This window comes from Bacillus rossius, chromosome 17, assembly GCF_032445375.1.
Source record: "Bacillus rossius redtenbacheri isolate Brsri chromosome 17, Brsri_v3, whole genome shotgun sequence".
NCBI lineage: Eukaryota > Metazoa > Arthropoda > Insecta > Phasmatodea > Bacillidae > Bacillus > Bacillus rossius.
The window spans coordinates 13,708,506-13,727,658 of NC_086344.1; the positions used below are offsets into that span (position 1 = coordinate 13,708,506).

The 19,153-nt window shown below is 36.5% G+C and overlaps 1 protein-coding gene across 6 annotated transcripts in view; it reads right to left on the bottom strand.

Moving 5' to 3' along the window:
- Nucleotides 1–19,153, bottom strand: part of LOC134540715 (trithorax group protein osa-like) — a 294,594-nt gene that overhangs the window by 17,846 nt on the left and 257,595 nt on the right. For all 6 annotated transcript variants that reach the window (XM_063383602.1, XM_063383603.1, XM_063383601.1 and 3 more), the window contains 2 exons: nucleotides 4,814–4,928; nucleotides 3,010–3,208 (listed from right to left, as the gene is read on the bottom strand). In XM_063383602.1, coding sequence (XP_063239672.1) covers nucleotides 3,010–3,208; nucleotides 4,814–4,928 — 314 coding nt within the window. The remainder of the gene's footprint in view (nucleotides 1–3,009; nucleotides 3,209–4,813; nucleotides 4,929–19,153) is intronic.

Here is a 19,153-nt window from a genome sequence, read left to right on the forward strand (position 1 = left end):
GATTAAATTGAAAAGAAAATGAATTTGTGGACATTTTAGTTTCATTGTATTTTATAAATATTTATCGATAAATATAACATAAAGTGTGGTATTGCATAATGACATAACCTAACTCTCCAACTGATTTAGAGTTACTAAAAGTTTGTGCCCAAGATTTCAAAGAACTTTTACTTTTTCATGTGTATCAGTTTGTTAAATATTGGTTGGAAAAGATCACATCGGAAATCCAGAAAATTTGGGAATATCGACTGATAGCGATACTTAAAACGATTACATCGGTACATCACAATACAGTAGAACCTCGATGATACGTTCCCGTTTCATACATTTTCCCGTGTCATACACCAATTAATTTTGGTCCCGCCGAAAGTTCTATATTTACAATGGTTTACTTTCCCGGAACATACACTTATAAAATCTTTAATTTCCCGTTTCATACGTTTTTACGAAGCGGAAAAGTCCTAAAATTCACAATTTTTTTTGTTATATTCCTCCTGATAAACTACGTTTTAATGCTTTTATTTTGAAAAACGTTCATTGTTTACCTTTGCAAACGTAAGAAAATAACTTTATCGCACCATAGATATGGATAGTATCGGGAAGACTGTGCACTTCGCTATTAGCATCTATGGCCAGCACCAAGCGAGACTAGTGGCACGAATGATTATGAAAATGGTCCACGTGATTTACCAAGGCACGGATCTCATATTTTGTGCATTCATTAATCTTTGAACTGAATATACTTGTTTGTTATTGTTTTCTTACAATCAGATTGTTTTATATTTTACGTTTCTCAAGTTAAATTTTATTGAAAATTGTTCTGTTGCATAAAGTTGTTTGTAAAATGAAACAAACCAGCAAAAATTTCTGTTTTTCTTTTTACAATAGCCTAATTTTTTTATTTCTAATTTAGGCTTGGTGACTTTTCCCCTCTCCAAGAAAGGTACTTGATTATGGACTGTATTTTACATTTCTGGTAGTTTTATTATATGTATATATAATGATGAATTCATATCTTTCATTAATATGATGCAATTATTTACACATTATGTATTTAAGTTTAATCTGACATTGGGCTGGTATGCTAGATTGAAATTTTTTTTATTATTGCCATTCCCTTTTCATACACTTTCCCGCATCATACACCATTTTTGTGCCCTCCGTTGAAAAGTGTATGACAGGGGTTCTACTGTATTTAATTATATTTATTTCATAAATTGTGTGATGTTAAGACAGCCAAGATGAATTAAGATACTATTTTATACAAATATTAATTAGATTCCAGATTAAAAGAGATGTTCATTATGAATAGGATAAAAAAATAATTAAAATCACTAAATTAATTCATTGTATTTATTTGGATTATGTTTTATTCAAATTCTATTTTATTTATCTACGTAGCTTGCAATTCAGAGCTGTAAACTAACCTGCATTTGTACTATAAGTTTTTTTTAATCAAAATTCACCATAAAATTTTTGTCCCTAGCAATGAAAAAATCAAAATATTTTTAGACATCTACTACATGCTCAACTAATACAATAACAGTAAACGATGCACATGTTAACTAAAAAAAAAAAAAAAGAAAAAAAAAGCAGGTTGTTTGAACAAAAGAAATTGCGTTTGTTAAACAGAAAACTGTGAAAGTTGTGGCACAACATAACTACTAATAGATACATGTTAATACATCTGGTTCGTGGAAACATGTTCACTTTTGAAATCAACATAAACAAAAATAGGGTGGTTAACCAACATAAGTAAATAAATACAAAAAATGGTGGCATTTTACATCCTTCAAGATTCTCGGAGACTTGAGAGCTTTAGTTCAAAGTCTGTGAGGAGATGAGACACACTTCAAGTCATCCATCATCCTGCACATGTAAACCGATGCTACTGCGACAGGAATTACAGATACTGCCACACAGGGTACTGTCTGTCACATATGAGCTACCACCAGCGAATCAGCAGCAGCTAGCTCAATTTGTGTATTTATTTCCGACAAAACAGAAGTTTGGACTCGAATAGTAAATAAACCAATGTAGATAATGGTTCCTAAGCTGCACAGAAAATTGGCAGAAAATGTGTCCATGATATTACTGGACTTAAATACAGTTTACCTGACCGCAGTCAACAAACAAAACACGTTGAGTAACTAAGGGTTTAAAAATAGAGTCGGACCGGAACACATCTTTCCCAAAACTTTGGGCATAAAATAAATTTTTCCCACTTTCTGATTTTACTACGGTAGTATACATCTATCTCCATGTGCCAAACTCGTTAATTTTGATAATATTTTGGTACTTTAATTCAACGTGAACGAAATAAACTGATATTAGCACAGCCCTAGTTCGCAGTGATTCTGACTCCCACAGCTGTCAGTGTGAAACTACTCTGCGGATTGAAATTATTCCTCCTGCTGACAGTTTCCTTCACGCCAGACAACACACACGTGAATTATTCGCTACATAATTTAAATATCCAATCTAACTAATTCTACTAATTGACACGACAATATAATTTAACCCTAAATATATTTAAAACATTAAATAAAAATGAATTTACACACATGCTTGTTTCGGCCAATCTCCCTAAATTTTCCCCATTTTTCCAGCCCTGCCTAGAAACTTTTTCATTGTCTCATTCGATCCACACAGATTTATTTCAACATGCAATATCGAGAAAACACATTTCAACAACCATACATAACACGCAGAATTGACTATAAAATGTTTCTCAAAACAACAAATACTTTGCTGTGTGTTTGAAACGCAAAGTATAGTTCATGTTAATGTTTCTTCTAATTAAGGGGCAGTAGTTCCCATCATTGTAGAGTTTCTGTGCTCGTGTCGAGATCAGTTTACCGGAGTAGCTGATGCAACGATTATTTGAATTACTTATTTTCTTGTCTGTGAGCAACCATTGTGGAGTTTCAAATACTACAGTTTCTGTCGAGAAGCAGTCGATGCGAGCACGTGTGCGGGGGGGAGGGAAAGGGGGAGAGCGAGCGTCACCTGGTCCTGGCGGTAGTACTCGGGCTGGGGAGCGGCGGGGGCTCCCGCGGCGGGGGGCGCGGGGGGCGCCCCGTAGCCGGGGCGGGGGGCGGGGTAGCCGGGCGGCTGGCCGGGCCCCAGGTAGCGGCCGTAGTCCTGGGCGGCGGCGGGCGGGACGGAGCCGGCGGGCGGGGCGCTGGCCGGCCCCTGGCTGTACCCCCTGCGACACACGCGGCCGTCTCAGCAACACTCCCAGGTCTCACACGAGAGATCACGGTTCAACTTTCAGGCCAATTAGGAGATTTTCATGTTGTTTTTTATTTTTTATGAATTCTGTTTATTCTTAAAGGCAGCATATTATAGAAAACAAATGACACACAAATATTTTATCATACTTATTTCCCCAAAAACTGTAATTTTGACCATAAAAATAAATCTGCAAGTACCATTTTTTTTTTTTTTTTGAAAAATGTACCAATGACGTATCGCAAGACCACGAAAGAGAAAAATAAATGTTTCTATTCCACTTATTATATGCATTTTTTTTTTTAAAACTACATGCTGAATACATTACACAAACTGAATTTGATATATAAACTATTACGTTTATGTGATTTGAGTTTTAAGCTGACCGCTAAATTTACGTTATCTCTGCGACACCTAGAGCCAATCACACGAATTTCGTTATCGCAGACAGTTCTTGATGTGTGGCGTCTTTACCTCTCAGTGCAAGGCATTTGGTGGAAGTGATGTCGTGAACGGGGAGGAAGTCTTTTGGAACGGAAATGTACGACCACCACGGTGCTGCCATCTGTGGCGAATGGCGCAAACCAAAGTTGACAAAGGCAAAGGGAAAAAATTAATAGTATTAACTGTTTAATGAATTTTAACAAGATGGGCAGTAGTTTAATAAAAAATCTTGTTGAAAACCAGGTCCATGGCCAGGGCTTAATATTTTCCAAGTATTTTTCGCTTTTATCGGAGCAGTTTAATTATATAGTTTATACAATTCGCTCTGCAAATTTTAATGATTTGATACTTGACGTAGCAGCAGGTGCAAAATCTACATGTGATTCAATCCCAGAAATTTGAATTCATTATCACACACTGTATTATTTTTAAATTATGATACATTAAAATTTGTGTAGAGTTGTTATTATTAAATTATTAAGTGTACAATACCTCACAATAAAAAAACCTTCTCATACAAAACTCATTAATAAAAAAACCCTACTCATACAAAACCTAGTTACACAAAAATCATTAATACAAATAACTTCATACAAAAATATAATTATTTTGTAATACAAATTTTTTTTTTGTTCTAAGAGCAAATAATTATACGTAGTTAAAGAGAGTTATTACAAATATCCCAGAATAACATAAAGAAACCATGTGAAGTTTAAATTAAAACAATACCAATGCCATTCTTCGGTTCAGTGTCGATTGGTTGTAAAAAAAAATTAAAAATTACATATTCTACCAAAAACGATGTTATGTTATTTTGTAAGTAGTTCCTAACCATTTATGTTATTAATCTGCCTTCAATCCTTTTTAAAAATAAGTATAGTGCGGTAAAAAAAATATATATATATTTTTTTAGCCACAGGTGTAGTCATCCTAAAATAGTATTTTCCAATACCTAAAAAAAGTACATTTGTTGTTGTGTGCAAGTTTACTTGAAAATTAATTCCTTTTTTTTTTTTTTTTTTTTAAAGGTGTGTTATGCATGTACTAAATGAAAAAAATATTTGCATTTTGGTTTTGATGTTACATAAAAGATTGTGATTAAATTTGGCGACGGCTTGGTCGGCACAGAGCTCACCTGTCGCCGTCGGCGGAGTACGGGGGGTACATGGGCCGGGAGGGCGGGTACTGGCCGCCGTACTGGTCCTGGTACTGCGAGTAGCTGCCTTGGCCCTGGTACCCTGGCTGCATGCCTGCAACCCACGGGACAGCCGCCCCTCTGTCGACACTCCTCTCGCTCAAACGCAAACCCCCGGGCCGCGTCGGTCCGCCGGAAACCAACCAAGCTCTAAGCTCTCTCGTCTCCGAGAGGGCACGCACAACAACTCCCCCCCCTCCCCCTCCCCCCCCCCCCCGTGACAAGGACTTCCAAGATAAGAAACACCTAAACAAGGCAACTCTTCAGTACATTTTCGAACTTTCGGTATCTTTGTTAATTGTCCCCATGACAAAGACTTCCAAGAAACACGGCTAACACGGCCACTCTTTAGTACATTTTCGAACTTTCGGTATCTTTGTTAATTGTCCCCATGACAAAGACTTCCAAGAAATACGGCAAACACGGCCACTCTTTAGTACATTTTCGAACTTTCGGTATTTTTGTTAATCGAACATCTCCACCTACGCCGCACTAGAAACTGTTCGAAAGGGATATCACAACACGATCAGAAGTACGCGGCTCTCCAATGTGCGAGACACGCTAGTGGATTAACTTTTCTTTATCGACAAATCACAAAAACGAAAGACAATGAAGTGCTAAGGGAAAGGCAGGCTACTTTTTTGAAAAGAACTCGTCGATGCTACAAATCCCCGAACTCTCTTAACACGTTAAAAAAACTTGCAAATAATGCCAAAACTAATCTTCAACACATCTCCAAGGTGGTATTAGAATTAAAGAGCCACTTCAGAAAATTGATGCACGAAATAGCTGATGAAAGAAAAGGAAGTACAATAGAATCAGAACCATGGTATAATGAACATAACAACAATTTCACGAAAAAATACAAGGTATACATTCAAATGAATCACTCCGTTAACTTCAAAACAACTGACAAGCTACAACACTAACTTTCGTAAATCTAAAAACAGAAAGTGATTTTCCTGCATATCTATTTATACTAGTAGTATACTTATTATATCTTAGTACATTGAAGATTATGTGGCGAAAATTTCAGGTCTTTTTTATAGTTAGGCTACAATTAAGAAATCCATGTTTGTATTTTTGTATTATTAAACTTATAGGACATAAATAAGTATCTTTTTCCAATTTAAAAGAACTCTTACGTGCACACCAAAACTGACAAAATCACAATTTAAATAAACTGTATTTCCAATGCTACTTTCTTAATCATCTTTCTGAAAGAACTAACATCTGTTGTGGACATTAAACATTCAATCTTCCATCATTACCACGTTAAACTTAATGCCCACAGAATCCATATAATTAACATTTAATGTTGGAAGGAACTAGTTTTCTACAATTCTGGTAAATACAATTTTCTCCTGATATAATGCATGCTACTTAATGCTAATTATTATTTTTTTCACTTTTTTAGAATGATATAACTTGTGAAATTTAAAGTATAAGTAATAACACTAGCATGTTATTTTCTCTTCAGCCATTTAGTAAAAAAATATTCACTAATAATATTCAAATACATGTAATTTTTTCACTCATGCTTTTAGACTATGCTTAATTTAGATTCATTTTTAAAGTGAACTTTTTCAGTGTTGCAGTAACTAACAACACACATTTTCTGATGGCCGAATTCAAAACTACCTATTATATCCCCATTTATTTATCTGGTTTTATTTTCTTGCCAAAAATCTGATAAAAAAATTTGTTTACAACTATAAATGCATTATTAGCAAATCAAAATATACATAATAAAAAGTAAATAATACATTTCTACATGACAGAATAAAGCACATAAATGAAATTTTTTTTTTTACATAATTACCATTCTCAAATCACTGACATTACTGTACATGCAACCGAACTACTTATCAATGTACTTCAATAATTATTAGAATTTGAAAGTCATAGACTGAGTCTTGCAAATTATCAGTTATTCATTATTCACAAATGAGAAAGTAAAATACTGGCACCATAAAACTTGTATGTTATTTTTTTTTAAATTAAAAAACTACAAAAGGGTTTCTAAAACACAATATGAAAAACTGATCACATTACAAAGTCTTAGTTTAAATTATTTAGTATTTTTCCACCATGAGAATATCTGACAATATTCTTTCATACTTCAAAGAATTATTGTGTGTTTATATCCCACAGCAAAACATTAAATGCAGTTTCCAAATATTTCATCTTCTAGTATACCCCAATGGTGTATGAATATCAGAATTGTTTTACATAAAAATGCAGATACACCATGAAAAATATCAAAACAAATAGCAATTTACCACAAGTCAACTATTTACACCACACTGTTTCGCTACAATTACCTATAGAGGGAAAAAAAAAATTGATTGCATTTCATTACAGCAAAAAGTATAAACTTAAAAGCCAATTTAAAAAAAAAAAGGGAAAATCTTAAAGAAAAATATATCTGTAGGTCAGATATAAATGGCATTCCAACAAGTTTGATTTATAAACAAGATTCTGATCTACATAGCAAAATAAATAAAAAAAAAAGAAAAAAAAAGTCTGAAAACCACTCACTCACACACCTCTCTAGCCAAGTAACAAATACCTACACAAAAATATATATATATTCTTGTTACCTGCAATTATATATATTGTTAAATTTTATAATGGCAGTCTGAAGGCAAAGCTCAGCTATGATTCACAGCCAGTGAAGTGAGACACATGTTAACGGCACACCGCTGCGTCCTCTGTTGGCATCATTGCTAACTTGTGCTCACGGGCGGTTCGATCCCAACGCTCCAAGACTACTTTGCAAAACTTGAAACTCCATATCACCTTAAAGATTCTTACATAGTCAAAAAACTATGGTGGGGGAGAAAAGAGCAACATCTTGCAGGTTTTGCGTAACAGTTAGCTTCAAAAAGCAAATAATTATGTCTGTACTGCAGCGGACGTGACACGGAGTCACCTGGTTACAGCCCCTACACCTGCGAGATGCCGGCTCGTGACACGACCGTCTGCGCTGTGACGCCGTGCCGTGCCGTGCCGTGCGATGGCACGCCCGTCGCACGGTCCCGTTCCGCGGAACAGGCAGTCGGACGCACGAAGACGGGGGAAGTAGTTCAGGAGGAGGAACTGTGGAGAAGTCGGAGGAAGGTGGCGGCCACTACCTCGCAAACAGCAACGAATGTCCGATACACGATCGACACGTGATTTACGAAGATCCGATGGCTTGTTTGAATAACCGACACAAGATTGATAGCTCGACACACACACTCTCCTGAAAGACGATTTATTTTGCTTGCAATTGCACTTGTAGAAATTATGGATTGTATTTCTTTAATTTTAGCCACAAACACCATTCCTCGATTCACTCAAGATGCGGTACACTAGGAGCAGTAAGAAGAAGCGGACGCAAGAGACCAATGACAGTGAAGAGGCATAACAGTCTTGGCATTGACCATCCCCCCCATTACTATTTCCTCATTGTAGCCAGCGACCAACACAAAGATTCAACAACAGGTATCACGTTCTCCACGCACTCGACGTAAGGAAAAACGACACTGCAGCATCTGAATGGTTCACCTTAAAAAGAGAGCAACAAACTTTGAAAATGATTTGGCACACAAAAAATACACGGAAATGATCTTTCATCAATTGCATCAATAATTGAAAATCTTTGTGGTTGCCCCTATACGCTAAGCTACTCAACTGTGAACATTGGCAACTGGTTTCTGGGGCCTGTGCACATCTTTGAACCACACCAGTTCTAGGAAACTTTCACAACTTCTATTGACAGCAACCGAGACTTCATTAAACTACTCAAGAAACTAATATACAACTGCAAAAAAAAAAAAAAAAAAATTGCAAACTCATCAAATACTAAAAACAAACGATTCAAAACAAAGAAAACAGGCATCTCTAGCATTCATCCATCAACGAACAGAAAAAAAAAAAAAAGGTAGAGACGGAACGTACGTTAACTAACAGAGTCTCCAGCTAAGAGCAGTTCAAAAAAACATAAAAAAAAAAAAAATCAAGTCATTCTATTTTTTACTCCAGACAAAAATACGTCTTTTTTTTTACAACATACACAGCAGGCAAAAAAATGTAGACAAAATAGTGAAACGAGCAACCAGCGTTTACGACACACAAGTACAGAAGGTGCGGGGAAGAGTGCGGGGGAAGAGAGAGAGAGAGTGTGACGGAACGACCGCCGAGCCGGCAGAACACGCAACACTGCGGACAACACTAACTCAAGCAGGCTACGGACAACAGGCAGGAGGAGGAGGGGGGGAGGGGGAGGCCGGCATGCAGGCTGGTCGTACCTTGGGGGCGCGGCGGTCCGTACGAATTGGGGGCCGGCCTCTGGGAAGGCCCAGGCGTCACGTCGTCAAAAGGGTTGGAAACGCTAATGTTATCCCCGGCCGCCGCGGGGCTGGGGGCCACACCTGGCGGCCAAGCGAAACAGCGCTCAGTGCTCCGAGCCGACGGGAGGGGGAGGGGGGGAGTCAGTCGCAGGGCAAAGCATCGCTACCGCCCGGTTACGGCGTGTGTTCAGTGCTCGACTCAGCTGGGAGGGCGGGGGCGGTCAGGCCACGACGCTCGCTAGGGGTGTACCGACGTCAAAGCACAAGACACCATCCGTCTAGTCCCGAGTAAAAACACAACGCACAACATGAAAAGTACCGTTAATTCGAAACTACAACATTATTCCATCATTATCATCACTGAAAAAAAAGTTCCTAAGATTAGAACCATTACAAAAACTCAAAAAATCTACTTTACACACTGATTTCACATTAACTGCAGTTCATACACAGTGTTCGTAAAGCCCATACAAATTATTCAGCGATTAAACTTTATCGACCGATACGAATGAATGCATGTTTGAATCGGCACATCCCTAGTACACTCTTGATCAATGCTCCCTCTAAACACACAACTAACAACCCATTTTTTCCTTCCTGGTGCTTCGATATTTAGTAAGTAGTCCACACTTGTTTGTCTGCCCTTCACAGTCACGGCAGTGACGAGTGGCAAGCAAGCCCCACTTTGTCTCAAAAAATTGCAGAGTTATCTCAATGTTTGGTCCCCTGTGAGATCATGAGAAATGGATACATCAATCCTATTCAATCCTAAACCACCTATAAAAAAAAAACAATAACTAAAAAATAAAACAAAAATGTACAATCATACTCAAAAATAAAGACCCCCATACAACATAAAATGTAAAAATTATGCAATACATAAAATTGAGTACAATCACTGAAATTTTTTTATAGCTATCAGTTTGTTTTCTCCTATTGTGCACATGTATGTTATTAATTATAACCCTTTGTTATTATGTATTAACATAAAAATAATAATTAAATAGCAAGCCCTCTCCCCCCCCCCCCCAACTATTCCATAAAATAAACTGTAACGTAGTTTGGTCAAAACCTATAAAGTGCCCGAATCTTGGTCCAATCTTGTCAGTGTTACCAAGGTTTCCCCATATTTAACTTATGCCCTTACAGTACGGATCACCAAGTCACTTTTCTCACAGTAATCACCCAATACAAGCAACCAACTTAGAGAGACCATTTACCTTGCATCGCATGTATTCACATATACATCACCACCATTTTCAGCCAGGAAGATGGAATGAATTTAAATGCTTTCTCAAAAAAAAAAAAAAATTTAAAGCGAAATGTGTGGAATCGTAACATATGTGGGAAACATAATTAATTTGAGCATTACCACATTCATACGAGTTGGTGAACTGAGGTTAGCTGAGAGTGCGCTGCATGCAAAGCTGAAAACTTATCACAAAAATATTTTCTCGTAGTGAAAAAGTATTAACATTATCAACCAACTAGCTATTCTTCATTCATGGATCGCTACTAGAAGGCAAGATTGCATTTGGACAATTCAGCTGACAAGCTCTCAAAATATTCATAGCTTGACAATTTATTTAATTGAAAACTAAACTCGTTTATCTAGTACTTACTTCCTATTTCACACGCTACAAATCAAAAAATTTGTAATGGAATATAGCTAACGCACACGGCTGGTTGAAAACATCCCCATAACCAACACTTCCAATAAAAAATATTATCACACCACGAGGTTCATAATCATTTTAAGTGGCTTACGTTGATTTCAAAGAATGAATCTCGCCCCCTGATTTACAAGTATGGCTGTTCAGACTTAAGTGTGGGTTATATAAGAATCCAGAGCACTGAAATGCACTCCTTCGTAACGCTGACTACCAAGAGGAGAATACGGACGTGCAAGCGTAGCTTCGTGACTGCCGGCATCGCACAGACGTCGCACAACACCGACACACATGCAGTTTTAAGCAGTCAATAATACTTCTTCAGATCACAATGGAATGCAGAGTTCTGCACCATACCACCAATTGACAATTAATTACAGTTCCAAATACCGGTTTACTTTCACTACAAACAATATTTAATAAAAAAAATATAAATAATTAAAAAGCAATATTCAACATAAAAATTTGATCTAGGCCAATCCAAAAAAGGAGCAGATACAAATAATATACTTTGGAACTTTATTCTTCACTCTTACAAACTAAAAATATGATAATAATAAACAAATGTTTGTTTTGACAAAAATCATCAAGTATCGAATGTATAAGAGGGTATTGAACTAAAATCAGCATCATGTACTGAATAGTAAAATTATGTTATTATCAAAACTCTTGAGAAATTCTTTTTAAAGTCAAGTATTTTGTAATGAGGTTTAGGTATATAAAAATTTACCTATAAAAAATGAGCGATTCAAATTATATTACGTCCTTCTACACGTACCAACTGAGAACATGGCCATCGATATTAGGGAGAGGGGGGCCCTGGTTGAGTTTCAAGTTTTTTTTTAATGCTTGGGTTTACTCTTTTAGGATGAAAATTACAAGTTTATTGTGAGCAGAATTCATAGGACACCATACATTCAAGTAATGTGATATGCACAGATTGAGTTTAATTGTGGGGTTTGAGAATTTGTACATTCAGTAACAGGGAGGGCGCCCAACCACATGATTTGCCCCGAGTCCTTGAATTCCTCGACGGTCCTGTCTTGAGTAGTAATTAATACTACTTACTATCCAATTATAACTTTGAAATACTTGTTTGGAGTTATAACAAACTTATTTTAAATCCTGTTGATACACAACACTCTTTTTAAACAAAATCAACATCCGGAACCTGACATTGTGCGGTTAAATACAATTGGACGATTAAAACGAACCAGGTATCCAGTTATCTGCAACAAGCGATCATGAAACTACTGAACGCAAGCGATATGGCAACCTTCACTTGTTAAGCTCTTACACAAGAGGAAATCCAAGATTGGCGAGATATACACGCCGACAATCTCAACACTACTTCAGCCCTGATGCCGGTGTCAAAGAAAGCTTATGCTAATTTATTAAAGACACTGGTTTTCACTTATGTAAACTACTTCCCATTCCATATTCATACGTATTTGATCGCACAGTTGTAACAACTTTGACACCCAGCCATGCATCACGGTAGATTTTTACAAAGTGTTAATTAACTAATAGAGTAGGCTGTTCACGTCACTGTCGAATCAACACAAAAAAAAAGTGCAACATTATGTCACAAAATGACGACCACACGTGATTTCTGCTTGGGTTGGGTATGTACAGTGCATCATCTACCATAAAGTGAAACTTTATAACTGTTGAACTTGTGGTCTACTGCATATCATTGCATCCCGAAGGATGACAAATTTTTTTTTGACGTGAATACGTCTTTAAAATTGCTTCCACTGTGGGAGGCAATTAAAAAAAAAAAACGAACGATAAAATCCGGGGGTACAGTTTGTTGTTGCAGCCACACATCTATCATCTCCATCCAAAATTTAATCACACCACTGGATAGCTAAAGGATCAAAGAATTCGTCACGCTAAGTGAGGACTGTTACGCATCGCGCGCGGTGGAGGGGGAAGCGCCTCCTTTTGAGGTAATTTTTGCTGCGTTTCGAGATTTCCATTCGGTATAACTTTCGACTCGGAGAAGCTACGACGTTCGTTTGAGTTTGAATCGTCAGCTCTCGTCAAAATCTATCGATCGCATACATAAAACATTAGTGTAAAATAGTTACAGTGAATATATATATATGTGTGTGTCGGTCTTTACGCATCAAAAAGCCAAATACGAATACAGAGATCGTAAACGGTCGGAAAGGGCTTCCCAAAAGCATTGAAATGATACCAATGAAACACCATATGACCGAGTGAAGCAGTGTTCACGTACAACACACGGCCGTGGTCCATGACTAGAGACCCGCAAAATTCGCGGGTTCATTTCGTGTTATGCTAAAATTCAAATAATCATACCTTAGTGCTGCTTCTGTCATTGGTTCACTGTTAATCTGGAGTAATGAGGGCCAATTAGAGACCCTCACTCATAGAAGTGTCGAATCACATGCCACCCAGTCGAGACGACTTACAAGTCAGCAGCCAATGGACAGTTGGCATTTGCCCGAGTGTGTAGAGTGGAGTCTATCCTGGCGGTCATTGAACCCGCGAATTTTCCGGGTCTCTATCCATGACACAGCCACACCCCCAGAGACACGTGTTCTCCCGGGACTTCACACACGGGCCACTCCATGATGCCCGGCAACACGCCCCAGAGCCTAATTTCCCATATGAATACCGCAGGACGCCGCAACGCGACCGCACGTCCCAGACACATGTCGCTCGAAAGTTTTTCCAGTGTTCAGATGTTGAAACAACAGAAATATAATCACACAGTAATGATGCACATCTGCAAGCTGTTGTCAAATTATCTTTTGTCGAAAGGCATTAGAAGTATTTTGAATGCACCCAACTCAAACATTTCTGCCCTTTTAGTTAATTATTTGCAGGCTGCTCAAGATTGAGAAACAAACATTCGAGTAATCACGCACCAAAGCAATGAAAATCAATAAATAACCAAGTTTTTTTTTTGCTAATCATGCTATAAATTTTAATTAGGGCCAATAAAAGAGCCTAGGAGAAAGTGTTTATGGAAATTTGTGCTCTTATTTAGCTAAACTATTTTTCCTGTGAATTTTTATAAGTATATAAAAAACAGATTTAAATAGCAGTGAACATAAAACTTTCCACCTATTTGACATTTGAAGCACTTTACCTTACTGTGCGTTTAACAGAGCTGTGTCTCCACAAAATCCACAGACGCTGCCAATTCTCTCGTAAGCTGAGCGCCCTTCCTAAACGGCAACTGGCACGATGCCTTGATCGCGCTCCATTCAAAACAGTGCAGTACGAATACGCAGCATGTAGCCGGGCCACGTGGATTACTTACTCATTACTGTACAAAGGTCCAGACAGTAACGTTTGCAAAGAGAACTTTGCTCAACAAAGAAACATGACAGTTTGTAAATATAACCAGACAAACATTTCCGCTGATAGTTGATTATGCGGACGCTCGCAATGCGAGTGGCTACCTGGTACAGTGAACTCAAATACTCCAAATAATTTGTCACTCACTTCAGAGAAAAATAAATACAACTAAAACTTAAAGATAAAGTAAGTATACTACAAATGCCTAAAATTTTGCTTAAGAAATTAAAAATTAGATATTTATTGCAAATATTATTCCATATTTATCTGAATAGACGCCTGCCATCAATTTTGTTTTCTTCCACATCAGAATCACTTCCATCCAATTTGAAGCTTATTATTCTACATTCATTCTTCTTAAAGAAACTATATAACATTACACAGTTTGGCATAGTGTACAACTTTGAGGTTGAAATTATATCAGAAGAGTTTCTTTCTTGTTTTAACTAGAAATGCAGATGTAATATTGTAGGTAACAAGCTGTATATCTTCCGAAAAACTATGAGAAGCAGAATGTTTCTACCATTAAATATTAATGTTAATGTTACATTTAGGAACAAAAATATTTTGAAACATAGACAAGCATAACCATATAAGAAATTAACATGTATTGGGTGCTTTAAATCTAGGAACTAAATTATGGGGAAAAAAAGAAAAAAGAAAAAGTAAAATTGCACGAGCTTGCAACTTGGAAATGATAGAGATCACACCCTAATTTATTAGCCATATTATTTTCTATGTATATCCGTATTCTTGCAAGCAAATATTCTGTTTACACTTGAATATTTTCCCCATTTTTTGAGAAAAAATAATTGTGTTCAAAAATGATTTTAATGAGCAATATAATAAACCAAGGTGACTCAAGACACATGGTAAACCAATGTTAGAATTTAAACTAATGCTGTATTATTGTTAAGTAAATGTATATTGATTTTTCTTATTTTCACATTACAGTCTACTCAATATTTTTCTTGGAACACAATCCCAGGCCGACATATTTATATGAGAGGTTTTTAAGAATAAAAATCTTAAGTCTTTATTTAAGTTCAATACAGCAAATTAATTTTTTTTTGGATCAATACCATTTGGATGAAAGGTAATTTTTTTCCCTATTTTCATTTGATACTTGAAATATTTTCTAAGAATCAGTGTGCAACCTGTTTCAATAAAATGAGAACAGAACCTCAGAAATACAGACACCCACGGGATTTGCGGCAGTGACATTAGAAAACTTGTTCACATGTGAAATAAGTGGAGTAGTTAATTGTTTGCCCTACGGATAAGTTTAGTTCTGTAATGTCATCAAATGTAACGGCACCATTCGTAAGGGAGGCATTCTTTGTCGTCTGACACCACCAGTGTTTCCACTGGAAGGAAAGTTATTGTGTGGGATTTGATAGAGGGAGGGTTTAGGATTGCATTGGGCGGTGGGTTCGTGATTCTCACACTTTATGTTCAACTGAACACTGTACAGGGGCGGGACGCTGGGGGCTCCAGCTCTGGCAGAGACTCGGCGGTGAGGATTCACAGTCTGCTAGTGACAGAGCTAGCTACTAGCTAACAGCCCAGCATGGCCACACTGTGCAATACTGAACCCGCGGCGCCGCAGCCAACGGTCAGCGAGGTACGTGGCGAGAGGCAGTGCTTTGCCAGGCGGTGGTTCTCAGAGACAGAAGGAATTGGGGAGGAAGGAAGGAAGGAGAGATAGAGGGTAAAGCACCAGCGAGCATCACTACTCATTTCATCCCACCTCACCAACACACAATTACACTTCTGACTTGGCGGGCACCTAAAGAAACCAGTGTAATATTTCATTTCAACAACTGATTTTTGCGTGAATCTGCTTCAGGGAAAATACTTGGAAAATTCTTTGGATTTGCAGAAAATCATAATTTGTGGGACGCATTTCCTTCTACCAAAAACCATGTTACAGACCTAACTTCAGATATGTATTAACTTTGGCCGGAGATGCCCGAGATCATCAGCAAACCCTTATGTACATCTTCATGATTGCTGGATAATTGGTCAGCTTCATCTCTGCGACAATGAATCAGTAGCGAAATCCTTGACGGGCTGACATGGAACTTCTCTAGATGAAAGGTAATAAATACAAAGCATGTTTTCGCCTACCACAGGTAGGGTCTGTTATTTATAAAAAAAAAAAAAAAAAAAAACTGATGTATGAAATCAATAGTGCGGGTTGCTTTCTATTATACATGTTGGTAACAATATTTACTATGAAACTGATGTTAATTTTATGAATAATGACAATTAAATACGTAAAGAAACAACATACACACAAAATGAGAATAAAAATTCCATACAAATATGGTAAATAAAAAAGCACCTCTCAGTTATACGGTTGCTGGTCATAAACAGAACTACGCACAGACAACTCAAAATAGCGACCGAACTTCTGATTGTGTAGATTTCAACATCTGGCTGCTTGCATTGATGTATTTTAGTATGTATACAATGCATTCCTAAAAGTGTTTGCATTATTTGAAATTGCGTATTCTGAAGCATTTGTCTGTAGTCTCCACACATAGCAAGGTTAATTTACTTAATGTGTTAAAAAATGTGTAGGGAAACATTCTTCAAGTTCAACGATAAATAAATCACATTTATCTTCGTAGGCCTACCATTGAATCCTTTGTATGACAAATACGACACCGCGCACCGGGAGATAGGTAGTTATGTACTTCAAAATTAAAGTGCTTATTCGCGTATCACCGCTTGGTTCACACCAATCCTGAAAGGCAGTGATTATTTTTCATCTCCCCAACCATCCGTGCTGTCGTCATTGTGTTGCCCGTAATACTTGTTTGGTTTCATCGTTGGTTCTGTTTGTCCGACATCAGCTGATCCGGTCTTGTTTTCTGTGAACTTTTTATCTTCATATTTTTATTTATTTATTTTTTGATTTTCAGAATTTTTCCATGACAAACAGTGCAAAACTGCAATGGCGTATGTCCAAAAAAACTGCAAGTATGATTACATGTTAAAAGGAGAATGGTAACAGGATAGGTACGAAGAAAAAAAAAAATTGACCTAGTAAACTTCAGAGGTTATCAGTTTTGAATTCCTAAGTTTGTGATATATTTCCTCTAATTTTATCTTCCAATCTTTTCCCCTTAAAGATCGAATCCTTCGATGGTTATTGAGGATTTGAGAGGCCCATATTTAAGGATCATGTATGGTACAGCGGGTGGGACAAAAGTGGCACAAATGACACACAGTTTATGAGCAGTGTGCAAGTTTCCAACAAAACTGTTACCGTGTTGCTGGAAAGATAATCATTCCAGGTTACTTAAAAAAAAAATTAATTTTTTATTTTACTGGGTTTCCTGAAAGCAAAAAATTTGCGATGCTTCGTGGGTTTCCTAATATTCCCGGTCAAGTGGCCACCAATACTATTCACGTTGCTCTTGTATTGTAACTGCTTAAAATTAATACATGCAGTGCCATACATGTTTATTTATATGTAACCTTAATTTCCATGTATAATACAAATTCTAAACTAAGTTTAAATAAGGTGCAAAAAGTGATATGCTGACATTATGAATTCTACTATATTTAAGAATCAACTTTATTTCAAATAAATCAGGGTATCCACTCATCCCTAATTTATAGAGACAAGATTTTATGGCTTTATTTTTATACGTCGTATTTATTCATAAAAATTGTTCATTTTTCAACAAATAAGAAATTAAAATACATCTTGGTACTTATTTAACCAAAATAGTCTCATTTTGACAGACACAAGATGCAATTATATACAACACAATCATTAGTAATTAATATGTAAGCATGTCTAGAACAGAACTACACTAAAAAATTAAAAATGATTCGTTATTCTTTTGTGCGTTTAACAAAATATGCCAAAGTGTAAAAACATGTTCCTAGTAAGAGATGCAAGATCAAAAAAAAGGCAATAATTTTTTTCCCACTCCATTAAGTTCATACATTTTGGTACAGAATCCATGCAAAATAAATAACAGTCAAAGCATTTACCATAGCAAAAGATAACATTTTTAAAAATTTGAGTTAAGTTTTGTCAAATTGCTAATTGATTTCATGTTTTTAGTTACATTTTGGTGCTAAATTACATCTCCGTGCTAATGTTGCATTGGCATGCTCTGCAGTGTTATTTCTGTTCTATCGCCATTCAGCTTATTATCTTGCCCCTACTAATTTAAAACTAACACAATTTATTTACAATATCGACTAAACCTATCTTTAGTTGAAGAAGTGTAATTGTTTGAATAATAATCCGCCGTAGTTAGTCAAAGTTAATGATTGTCCGGCAATTACAATCACACGTATAATTAATTGCTTTGCCCTGTCTATTTTGTGTTATTTGGAGAGGTACACTATTGACCACTCCATGAACATAAAAATCAGATTCAAGCAATAATCAAAAAACTATACTGGCCGTATTAGTACGCAGTAGGTAAACAAATTCAGTAAATTTGATGATTATGGAATGGTAAAATTTTTTTTAATGATGAAATCACATAATTTCAAACAAGTGCTATGAAGTAAATTATAAGTGTATTAAAATTACTGGTAATAGTTACACATTAATTTATATTTAGTTTCAGAAAAATTCAATATGGTTGACAAAATTAATATAATTACACAAAATACCACGCAAAATTTTTTTAAAACTTTTTTTCTCAATGGAAAATATACATATAACCAAGCAATTTTCAACGCAAAATTTAACTGGTACAACACACGCTCTGAGCGAAATTGCTTTGATTTAATTTGAGTCTCTTATATAGGTTGAATTGGTAACAAAAAAAAGTCTAATTTCATCCCTTTTCCTATTCTTCAAGAACAGTTAAGCCTGTGAGAGCTTGTAGAGAAAATTTCAGTCAAAAAAACAAATTTTGGATGAGTTTCTTTTCTGTGTACGCCATCTACCTAGCATA